Source organism: Diospyros lotus, chromosome 5 (assembly GCF_014633365.1).
Source record: "Diospyros lotus cultivar Yz01 chromosome 5, ASM1463336v1, whole genome shotgun sequence".
In the NCBI taxonomy this organism is placed as follows: Eukaryota; Viridiplantae; Streptophyta; class Magnoliopsida; order Ericales; family Ebenaceae; genus Diospyros; species Diospyros lotus.
This window is the reverse complement of record NC_068342.1, coordinates 4,355,338-4,367,612: the sequence shown is the minus strand read 5'-3', so window position 1 is coordinate 4,367,612 and position 12,275 is coordinate 4,355,338. Positions and strand designations below refer to the sequence as shown.

Sequence of the window (12,275 nt, the reverse complement as noted above, 5' to 3'; positions counted from 1 at the left end):
ACTAAGAGATGCTCCTGTGAGGAGAGTTGATGAAATGAAACAATTAGTCACAAAAAGAGGTAGAGGTAGACCTAAGACGACTTTGGGAGAGACATTAAAATTTGATATGAAATATATGGATCTAAATGAGGATATGACAAAAGACAGAAATACATGGAAGTCTAGAATTCATGTAGCCGACCCCACATAGTGAGATAAAGGCTGGATATGTTGTTGTTTTATATCAACCAGTTCAGGCAAATAAAAGAAGCTACGGTGAGAAAACAACCCTCTATATTAGTTGACAATCATCCACCATTTTTCATGTGCCTGTAACCTATCTAAGGAGTCAGCAGAACAACTTCGATAAGCTTGTGCCAAACTGAAATATGGGAAAAGTAACATGTCTAGAGCAGAAAAGGATAATAAAATAGCAGAATGACAATTCAGGCCAGCAAATCAACAGAAGCAAAAGATGAACATCAACAAGCACTATGCTGTTGGCCATTCTCTACACTACTTTCATACAAAACACTTTCAATTGTGGTAACCATATGCTACATGTAAAACAGAAACCTGATGAAACGTGATCGTAAATCAAGGTTTTACTACTTAATTCATTCTTTGAGTTGGGCAATAACTTGAAAGAACTTACTATCTCTTTTCTAATTTCATCGATCTTTTCAGGGTCAGAGATACCAAATTTCTCAGCATAATACCTCTCTTTATATCCAGGCTCCCCTAACTTGACCTGACAAAAAATGGAATTTGTTAATTATGGAATCAGGTAAAAGCAGCCATAAAATGATTAATGTGCTCGTGCAGACAACATAAAGATTAAGCATCCAGAAAGAAAGAATGGGACCACAACTTATCAGAAAGATGTTATAAACACCATACAGATAGTAAGCACACAACACTTGCTTTTGAATACCAATGGTTGTGTTCAAAGATATTAGATTCACCATAGGACCTTTGTTTGCTCTAATACCATGTTGAAATATTAATCAACAATTCACCTAAAAGCTTAAGCTATGACGAAGGATAACTTTATTTTTTTTATTATTATTCATTTATTTTTACTCTCAACAGAAAATTATATCAAACTTTTAGAAACAAATCAAGATATTGTGAAAATAGTATGGGGTTCTAAAGTTCCAACAGGAGAAGAAGTTTACATGTTCTTCTAGGTTATCAAATGCACACAAGATGATTAATTTAGTAAAAGGGCTTCCTGCTTTGTGAGGGTCAGGAGAGGATCAATTTTGTTTGCAGTCTTATCCTTGCTTTGCAAAAGGCTGTTTCCACAACTTGAACCTGTGACCTGCCAGTCACAAAGGAGCAACCTTATCGTTCCTACCAAGGCTTGCCCTCAGGATGATTAATTTATTAATCCAATAAAATAGTTTAAACTGACCACATTAGAAATCAAACAAGCAATGCATTCTTTTTATTTAAACACCATCACATCTACAATTTTATGACCTCTGCTTATTTCTTTTCCTTTTATTCGAGGGTTGGAAAGCCATCAAAGTTCTCACCTACCTTCACAATCAAAAACCATCAATATGCATCCATAAGAGTGACATTGACATCTTGAAGGCAGAGTGACAAAAATATACATTCGCGTGTGTTAAATAAGATAAGTAAAAGGTATTAGTGTACTGTAATTAACTTAAAATACTTGTATATATATGTGTTCTCTTGTTTTATACATTGTGAATGAGTGAAATACACGTTATTTTTTTCACATGGCATCAGAGTCACTAGACAAACCCTAACCCTAGATCCAACCACCGTTGTTGCTGCCACCAGCCGACACACACCACTACCACCAGTCACTCGGTTGACCACTGCTACATCAATCGCCGTCGGCCATGTTGATGTCAATCTCCTTCCCTTCACTGTCGATCGCAACAGACTAGGCGATTTTTAGATTGTCATGTCTCCTCCGGTCGACGTGTCTTCTCCGGCTAAATCCTATATGACATCCAATGGGATTCTTCACCAAACTTCGTGTCCTACAACCCCACAACAAAATGAGGTGGCTGAACAAAAGAATCGTCATTTAATTGAGACCGCCCGCACGCTTCTTCTTCATATGCCTGTTCTGCTTTAATACTGGGAAGATGTTGTCTTAACTGCATATTAATTAACTGAATGCCATCCCCTATCCTTAATGACCAAATTCCTCATTCTATTCTTTTTCCTTGAGTTGACTTGTATTCTCTTCCTCCTCCTATCTTTGGGAGTACTTGCTTTGTTCACCATCTTGGCCCAGGTCGTGATAAGCTATCCACTCGTTCCATCAAATGTGTTTTTCTAGGTTATTCATGCCTTCAAAAGGGGTATCGTTGCTACTCTCCTCAATTAGTTCGCTATTTTGTTTTAGCAGATGTTACCTTCTTTGAGTCATCTCCTTATTTTCTCTCTTCGTCTGAGTTCTCCGAGCCTGTGTCTACTAGCTTACCTTTGCCTGTTACTTTTCTTGACCATCCATATTCTCCTTCTCCATCTCCCTCTGCCTCTCGCCTTGATCAGCCCAATCTTCAAGTCTATCAACGCGCCTGTCGTCGCCAGTCCAAGGGAGTTGTCCACTAACTCATCCTCTATGCCCATTCGTTCTTCATCCTCTGGTTCGTCTCCCTCAGTTTCTGATCTTGACTTACCTATTGCTCTTCATAAAGGTACTTGTCATTGCACCACTCTCCATCCCATTTCACATTTTGTTAGTTATAATTCTTTGTCCCTTGGATATTCTGTTTTTGTTTCTTCTTTATCTTTTGTTTCTCTTCCTAAATCTATTCCAAAAGCTATTTCCCATCCCGAGTGGCGGGCTGCTATGGTTGAAGAAATGTTTGCCTTACATTCCATTAGGACTTGGAACTTGGTACCTCTTCCTAAGGATAAGTCTACATTTGGTTGTCGTTGGGTTTATACTGTTAAAGTTGGTCCTGACGACCGAATTGATCACCTTAAGGCTCGCCTTGTTGCCAAAGGAGACACTCAGGTTTTTTACCTTGATTATGGCGATACATTTTCTCTTGTTGCTAAGATCTCCTTTGTTTGCCTTTTCTTGTCCCTTGCTACTATGTTTCACTGGCTTCTTCATCAACTGGACATCAAGAATGCCTTCCTTCATGGCAATTTACAAAAAGAGATGTATATGGAGCAACCTTTTGGCTTTGTTGCTCAAGAGGAGTTTGGATTGGTGTGTCACCAATCACCATTGAAAATCCTTATATGGCTTAAAATAGTATCCTCGAGCTTGGTTTGGTCAATTCAGTTAAGTTCTTGAGTTTGGGTTGCCGCCACATTCTTCTAGTGGTATATGTTCATGATATAGTTCTTATAACGGATGATGATGTTGGTATCACTGAGCACATCTTCACCAACAATTTCAAACTAAGCATTTGGGTCCCTTGAAATATTTTTTTAGGTATTGAGGTACCTCAATCAAAGCAAGGCATCTATATTTCTCAAAGAAAGTATGCCTTGGATATGCTAAAGGAGACAAGATTGCTTGGATGTAAGCCTAAAGATTACCCCTATGGATCCGAATATCAAATTGTTACTGAGACGGGGAGCCTCTTTCTGACCCTAGACACTACCGTCAACTAGTTGGGAAACTTAATTACCTCACAATCACACGTCCTTATATTTCATTTGCGAAGAGAGTAGTAATTCAGTTTTTAGATTCACCTTGTGACAGTCATTGAGATGCAGTGATTCGTATTCTTCGGTACATTAATGTTGCCCCCGATCGGGGTGTATTGTATTAGAATCATTGACACAATTAGATTGTGGGATATACGCAGGATCCACATCTGGATACTGTATATTTGATGGTGGAAACCAAGTCTCTTGGAAAAGCAAGAAACAAACTGTTGTTGCTAGGTCTAATGCAAAAGTTGAATATAGGGCAATGGCCATAACAACATGTGAGCTAACGTCGCTAAAACAATTAATTGAGGAGTTAGTAGTTACTCAAGTCAAGTCTATGCAATTGATTTGTGAAAATCAGGTTGCAATACATATTGCTTCTAGTCCTGTTTTTCATGAGAGAATCAAGCACATTAAAATTAATTGCCACTTTGTTAGAAAAAATGTGCTATCTGGGAATATAGTTACAACATATGTGGGTTCCAACGATTAGTTGGTTAATTTACTCACCAAGTCACTAAGAGGTTCTTGTATGAATTACATTTGTACCAAACTGGGCATGCTCGATATATATGCTCCAACTTGGGAGGAGTGTTAAATAAGATAAGTAAGGGAGTATTAGTGTAATTAACTTAAAATATTTGTATATATATATATATATTATATGTTCTCTTGTATTATACAGTGAGTGAAATACACATTATTTTATTCACAGCATGTATCAGAAACATAGCAAATAAATGAACTCCACATGAAGAATTTATACCAGTAGACGAAAATAGTGACAAACTACATATTTTCTGTAATATACATGACAAAATTAGTAACAGAAAGTACTAGCATCTATTCGACAAAGCCCAAGTATTCAAAAATAAAAACCATATCATTTTGTAAGTGTTGTAAATCAAAATGAAAAAAAAACAAAGAGAGAATACAGAGAACTACCTTCACCTTCTACACAAAAATAAAAAATAATAATGCAATGTGCACAGCAAACATAATAAAAACTTGTTAACAAGACAAATTTCACTTGATCAAAGGCATGGAAATGGTGGAAATAATGAGATAATGACACACAATGTATATAATAACACAAATGAAAACCCATTAATCTTTTTCCCACTACAAGTTTTGTTTGTTGGGGGTGGGGGCACAACACATCCAGAAAGACCAAATGAAGGCCCCACTAATTCACAATCCAGGAGATAAATTTAACAGAAAGAGTAAAAGATGACTAAAATTACAACATTCACATGACTAAGTAGATTTTACCTACTGTATAAAAATGACAAAAAATTATAATATGCTTTTGTCTGAAAGGAAGTGGAAAAATAAGTCAAATATCTACCTTAGATACCCTGAACAGTGAACACTCTCAAACAAATAGGAAATTATGAGATAATGGCATACAATGTATATAATAACACATACAAAAACCTACTATTCTTTTTCCCTCTACAAGTTCGGGGGGTTACACCCAGAAAGGTCTAATGAAAGCCCCATTAATTCACAATCCAGTAGTTAATCCTAACAGAGAGTAATAGATGGATAAAATTGTGGCATTCATGTGACAAGTAAATTTTACCTTTTGTTTGAAAGGAAGTGGAATAAAAAGTAAAAAATTTCTACCTTAGAAACCATGAACACTCAAATACTGGAAGATGGATTTTTTGTTTTTGTTAGTTCCTGAAGGAGGAAATAAGGAAACCTTGGCTAGCTCCTCAAAGAGAGTTGTTAGTTACAATTTGGAGATTTCTAAATTGGTGTTTAGGAAACTTTCCTATTTGTGTATAGTAAAATCTTTCCTTTGTTTAGTTTTTTGTAATCTTTCCTATGTTGTATAATCTTCATCTATATAAGAGGACGTGTAAATGTACATACGTGGAATAGAGAAGATTTACATTATGTTCTTTACAGTTTTTGTTAGTTTTTTTTTTTTTAATTACAGGGACCTCCCCTGCAGTTAAAAATCAAGGTAAAATGACTATTTTACCCTTGCAATTTTCCCTCTGACTCTCTCCCCTCTTTGTATGTTGTTACTAGGTGAACCCTAGCTAGAGTTCAATCTAAACCCCAATAATCATTGAGGTTCATTCTGACGAACCCCAATGTGACCCTAAGGGGGTGCCAGGGATATAATTGTAACTAATGCTAGTGCTAATAAATAAAAACTATTTTACTTAGCAGTTATAGCTTAGGCAGCTTGTACTCTTTTGGTTAAGGAAGTTACAACCGAAGAGGCACTTATAAAAGGAATAGGATGTTAGAGGATGGGGATTATGTATGAGATAATACACAATTCATTCCCTCCAAAACCTCTTTCCCTCTCTCCCTCAATTCTCCCTCCTTTTCAAATTTCCTCTATCAATTCAAATTCCTCCTACAGTTACAATAAATTCTAGAACTACTCTTAAGTCTCATATCTAAGACTTATCATTCTGGTATCAGAGCCGGTTATCCTCAGCAGTGAAGGTGGTGATCGGACGAAGCAATTTGGACAGTGTATCGAAGTCGGAGCAATGGCGGAAGGAACCCATTTGAAGCAGTTCGAGACAAAGATGGAAGCGTTGGAGTTTGGGATGACTCAAATGCATGAAGTAGTGATAGGGAAGGGAGGATTTGGCAGCATCTATGAAAGGCAAGGTAATTGGAGAAACACTAGGAAACCATTGAGCAATATGGGCAGAGGATCAATAGCATGCTCAACATGCTATCCTCCTTACCTCAACTCAGGTTGACACCTGAATTTCCGCCTCAATTGGTCACATATCCAAGTCATTCTGGCCACAGAATTCAACCAAGGCTTGCGGGAATGGTGGAGATGAATGAGCTGTCAGAAGAAGATACATGAGTGCAGGTAAGGGGTGTAACTCCCCATACTCCTAATCATGCACTGATGCCTCGTTTGGAGATACCCATGTTCCCTATTCGATGGATCCAAGCCTAGGTGGTGGATCCATTGACATGAGAGGTTCTTCCAATTTTATAATGTGATGGAAGGGCAGAGAGTAACCTTGGTAGCAACCTATCTTAACGATATGGCCAATTCATAGTACCAATGGTGGATAAAAAATATGGAGATGGAAGTAGGATGGAATGAATTTGCTAAGGAGTTGTGCAAAAGGTTTGGGGAAAGAAACATGTCTAATGTAATTGAGAAATTCAAGATGTTGAAACAGGTAGGGATGGCAACCGAGTATCTAGACAAATTTGAAGAGTTGAGAGCTTTAATGTGGAATGCTCAGCTAGCCTTAACTAAGCAGTACTTTGTATCAAATTTTGTTAGTGGCTTGAAGGATGAGCTTAGATCTATGGTGAAAATAATGATACCTACTACGGTAAGGCAAGCAGCTGAGAAGGATCAATTACAGGAGTTGACCTTAGAGGCTATTTTTTAGAAGAACAAGGTGTGGCCTAAAGCAAATTATAATCCTTACCAGATAATCGGGGTGAATCCAAAGGGAACAGTTACAGGGGTGATCATGGGACCTCCTAAGACGGGCACTACCCTGGCCAAGGGTATCACAACAAAGCAGAGGTGGCAATTGAGGTTATGTTATAAGTGCGGTGACCATTATAGCCCAGGCCACCAATGCAAAAGGCAGTTGCTGAAAATGGAAGGTGATGAAGAGGAAAGAGAAGAAAAGGAAGGAGAAGTCATCAGGGAAGAAGATGAAAATACGGAAGAAGCTAAACCTAAAGATAAGGGAGGAGAAATTTCCTTCCATGCTTTAAAAGGGGGGCCTACATGGAAGATTATTAAGGTGAAAGGGCAGTCAAGGAGGAAGAGGTTAATGGTCCTAACAGACAGTGGCAACACCCATAGTTTCTTAAGTGAAGCTACTACCACTGAGCTTAAGTGTAAAATGACAGCCACTACACCGTTATCAGTAGCGGTTGCAAATGGGAATAGAATGTATAGCCACTATAAGTGTGTAGATTTCAAGTGGATCATGTAGGGGCAAGAATTCACAATGGATTTGAGGGTTGGAGTTAGAAGGATGTGATATCATCCTGGGGGTTGATTGGATGAAGACAGTTAGTCATTTGACATTTGATTTTAACAAGTTAGAGGTCACACTGGACATAGAAGGCAAGAAATTAACATTGGTGGGAAGCCTTGAAATAGAGGAGTGCAAATTGATCTTGGGCAAGAAGCTACAAAAGCTATTGAAGAAAAGGATGGTTCAAATCTCTCAAATGTTCTCCATTCAAGCTATGGAGATAAAAGAGGAGTGTACAGAAGGGAGGTACATTAAGGAGGAGAAGGTAGCCCTTACACCACCCCTTGAGGAGGTAACACATTTGGATGCTTTAAATTTACTATTGACTAAATTTAAGGATATCTTTGCTGAGCCTACCTCCCTACCTCCTACCCAAACCTTAGATCATTCAATTCCTCTCAAACCAAATTCAGAACCAGTAAACATTAGACCTTACCATATTCCCCTATACAAAAGACTAAGATTGAAAAACAAGTCGAACAAATATTAGCCTCTTCAGTTATACAACCTAGCCAAAGTCCTTTTGCCTCACCGGTTCTACTTGTAAAAAAAAAAAAAAAAGATGTCACCTGGAGATTTTGTGGATTACCGCCAACTTAACACCCTTACCATCAAGAACAAATTCCCTATACCTATCATAGAAGACTTGATGGATGAACTCCATGGTGCAGCCATTTTTTCTAAACTAGACCTACGGTCAAGATACCATCAGAATGAATCTTGTCAACACCCCTAAAACAACCTTCTGCACTCATCAAGGCCTATATGAATTATGTATCATGCCTTTTGGTGTTACCGACGCCCCCAACCACTTTTCAAGCCTTGATGAACCAACTATTTTCACCTTACTAGTATTCTTTGATGACATACTCATTTATAGCCCAAACTTTGAACTACACCTAACCCACCTAAAGATAGCTTTTGAGATTCTAAATTCAATCAATTGTATGTCAAGCTATCCAAGTGCTTATTTGCAAAAAAAAGAAGTGGAGTATTTGGGGCATGTGATCTCAGGAAAAGGGGTTAGTACCAACCCGAATAAGATATCGGCCATGACAGCAAACCCTTGACAGAGTTGTTGAAAAAGGACAAATTTCAATGGAACCCCAAGGTAGAAGTAACCTTTCTAGCACTCAAACAGGCCATGACACAAGCCCCGGTCCTAACCCTACCTAATTTTTCAAAAAAAAAAAAAAAAACGTGGAGGAGACAGACGCATGTGAGGTCGGGGTGGGAGCAGTACTTATGTAGGAAGGGAGACCCCTGGCATACATTACCCAGGCCCTTGCCCCAAAGCACCTAGGGCTGAGTGTGTATGGCAAAGAGTTGTTAGCAATGTTGGTGGTAATGGACAAATGGAGGCACTATTTGGAGAGCAGCCACTCCATCATAAAAACAGATTATGAAAGCTTGAGGAATTTATTGCAACAAAGGTTACATACCAATTGCAAAGTTATACACTTTGTCCTAGTTAGTAGTAAAGCCAACTAGGAATCGAAGTTATACACTTTATAATGGGTTAATCAAATTTCAAGGCAGAATAGTGGTGGGAAATGACCGATTGGAAATGATCGATTGTTAAGGAACAAAATCCTGCAATCTTTTCATGACTCTCCCTTGGGAGGACATTCAAGAATCCATGCCACCTATTACTGAGTAAGGCAGCTCTTCTTTTGGCCGAGTCTCAAAAAGGAAGTAGAAGATTTTGTGCTGGCTTACCTCACTTGTTAGCGTTGCAAACAAATTACTCCAACTGCTTGCTATTCCAAAGCAAGCTTGGGAAGGGATATCAATGGATTTCATAGAAGGGCTCCCTAAGTCCGAAGGTAAGGATGTAATTTTGGTGATTGTAGACAAATTGACTAAATTTGCACACTTTATAAGCCTTACTCACCCATACACGGGTCAAGAAATTGCCAGACAATTCTTGGACTCGGTAGTAAGGATACATGAGGTCCCAAAATCAATAGTATCTAATAGGGACAAGATTTTTACAAGTCATTTATGGCAAGAATTGTTCAAAAGCTAGGGGGTTAGGCAGCACATGTCCACAGCATACCACCCTGAGACTGATGGGCAAACTAAAAGGGTGAATCAATGCCTAGAGGCTTACCCATAGTTACCTGGTTTGTGGAACGTCCGGTACGCGGAACGCGGTACGGGAACGTGGTACGCCACTTTTCCCGGAATGCGGTACGTGGGGGGTAGGCTTCTTCGGTTCGCCACTTAGTTTTTTAAATATATTAATAATAAAAAAAATATTAAATAAATAAATATTAATATAATAATTATAAAATTTAAAAAAATAGAATGAGATATGGAGTCCCAGCTTTAGCCAAAAAAAGGAAATCACAACTCTAGAGAGAGGCTAGGCTTTATTGTCTCCACCAGCTGATGCAACTGGGAGTCTCCACCAGCTGATGCGACGGAGCAAGAGAGCCAGAGAGGCAACAAGCGAGAGACCGAGGGGAGAGCCGACGGTCGGCGAGGGCGAGCGACGATGAGGGCGAGGGGGGCAAGGGCGAGGCGAGCGACGGAGCTAGAGAGAGGCAACAAGGAATAGCGATTGAGCGAGGCGAGCGAGTCAGCGACGGTCTGAGTCGTCCGACGAAGGCACGAAGGCCAGAGCGAATGAGAGCGAGAGACAGCAGCCCGCAGCCGGTAACGAGCGAAGCGAGAGAGGGAGAAGGGCAGAAGGGGTGAGCGACTGGGCGGCGGGCGCTTAAGCGAGAGAGGGTCTGAGGAAGGGTTAATGGCGAGCTTGAGTGTAGGCCAAAATTAATGGCATCAAAGATCCGGGTTTTCATTACAGGGGAACTGGGACGCGTCCCCAAGCGTTCCAAGACTCAAACGCACCGCGTTCTAGTCCGCGCGTACTGGAACGTGGTTCCCGGGGGGGAAGGGCGTATTAGGTAACTATGGGCTTACCTATGATGTATGTATTTTGCCAAGTCCAAAAGTTAGAATAAATGGCTGTCAATCGCACAGTGGTGGGACAATTCAAGCTACCACGGTGCTATAAAGAATGCCCCATTTGAGGCATTATTTGGGTACAGAGCACCCTTTCTACTCGCTTTGGTAGATATCTCCACAACAGTGGCAGCATTAGAAGACTACCTACAACAACGCCAAAGGGTACTGCAAGCGTTAAAAAAAGAGCTCACTAAGGCCCAGAACAAAATGAAACAAGTGGCAGATAAGAAGAGAAATGACAGGGTCTTTAATGTAGGTGACAAGGTCTATCTCAAGATAAAGAGATTCCTCCAACACTCTTTCTCAACCACCCCAGCATCTAAGCTTAAGCCCTAAGTACTTCAGGCCATTCCCTATAATTGCTAAAGTAGGCAAGGTAGCCTACAAGTTTTAGTTGCTAGATGGGGTACCAACTCATCCAGTGTTCCATGTATCACACTGCTTAAGAGAGCAGTGGAACCCGAGGCGACTGTCAGCTCAAGCCTTCCCCCAGTGGAAGAAGACATTAAAGTAACCAAGGAACCTTAGGCCATTGTGGACAGGAGGGTCACATATAAGGATACTATGCCACTCACACAAGTTTTGGTCCAATAGAGTCACTTACACCAGACAACACTACCCAGGAATATTTACCGAACTTACTAAAGCAATTTCCGAGAACAACTCACCTTTTGTCCTTTCCTGGGGACAAGAAGAAATTCAAGAGGAGGGGAGAATGTCACAACCCTAAAGGGGTGTTGGGGGTATAATTGTAACTAGTGCTAGTGCTAGTAAATAAAAGCTATTGTACTTAGCAGTTATAGCTTAGGCAGCTCGTACTCTTTTGGTTAAGGAAGTTACAACCAAAGAGGTGCCTATGAAAGAAATCAGATGTAAGAGGATGGGGATTATGTATGAGATAATACACAATTCTTTCCCTCTAAACCTCTTTCCCTCTCTCTCAATTCTCCCTCCTTTTCAAATTTCCTCTCTCAATTCAAATTCCTCCTACGATTACAATAAATTCCAGAACTGCTCTAAGTCTCAGATCCAAGACTTATCATTCGGCAAATCACTAGGGATGTTCATCATTGAATAAAAAAAAGTAAAAGAAAAAAGTAAGAGGGACAGAGGGATTCCATGGAGGAACCCATTCCTCCATGGAAGGAGAGTTGCCAAAGATAGTGAGCTGCTGTCAGACATGAGAGGTTGCCAAAAAAGGGAAAAAAGACAAAGAAATGAGATAGGGGCATTTTGGGTATTTTGTCAAATTTAACAATAGTTATCTAATGGCAGGGGGTTAAACATACCAAGTTTTGAACCTCACTAGAGGTCATTGAAATTTCTAAAATAGAGGGAGGTCTCCTGAATTTCACCTAATCTTAGGGGGTGTTAGTGCAATTCCTATTTTTTATTAAATAAAATGCCTAAGTGAGATTAGCAAGTATATATCAATATTTCTATAGTTGATATTTGATTTTCTTCTTCAACAAAGGCGTCTAGTTGAGTGTTGAAGGTGATCAAACAATAGACATGCCAAGTTCATATGCGTGGATTCTTTTTTGTGTTGTGTGCGTTTTCAATTGTAATTTTTTTTTTTTTTTTTTTTAGGGGGGTGGGCCACAACCAAAAAGAGAACACATGAGAAACCATTAGTGTAAGAAGTGTTGTATCCAA

The 12,275-nt window shown here is 39.5% G+C and overlaps 1 protein-coding gene across 2 annotated transcripts in view; it reads right to left on the bottom strand.

The window, feature by feature from the left end:
* The window catches only part of LOC127801141 (5'-3' exoribonuclease 4-like), a 67,351-nt gene that overhangs the window by 11,308 nt on the left and 43,768 nt on the right, over positions 1 to 12,275 (bottom strand). For both annotated transcript variants that reach the window (XM_052336012.1, XM_052336014.1), the window contains one exon: positions 635 to 730. In XM_052336012.1, the coding sequence (XP_052191972.1) occupies positions 635 to 730 (96 nt within the window). The remainder of the gene's footprint in view (positions 1 to 634; positions 731 to 12,275) is intronic.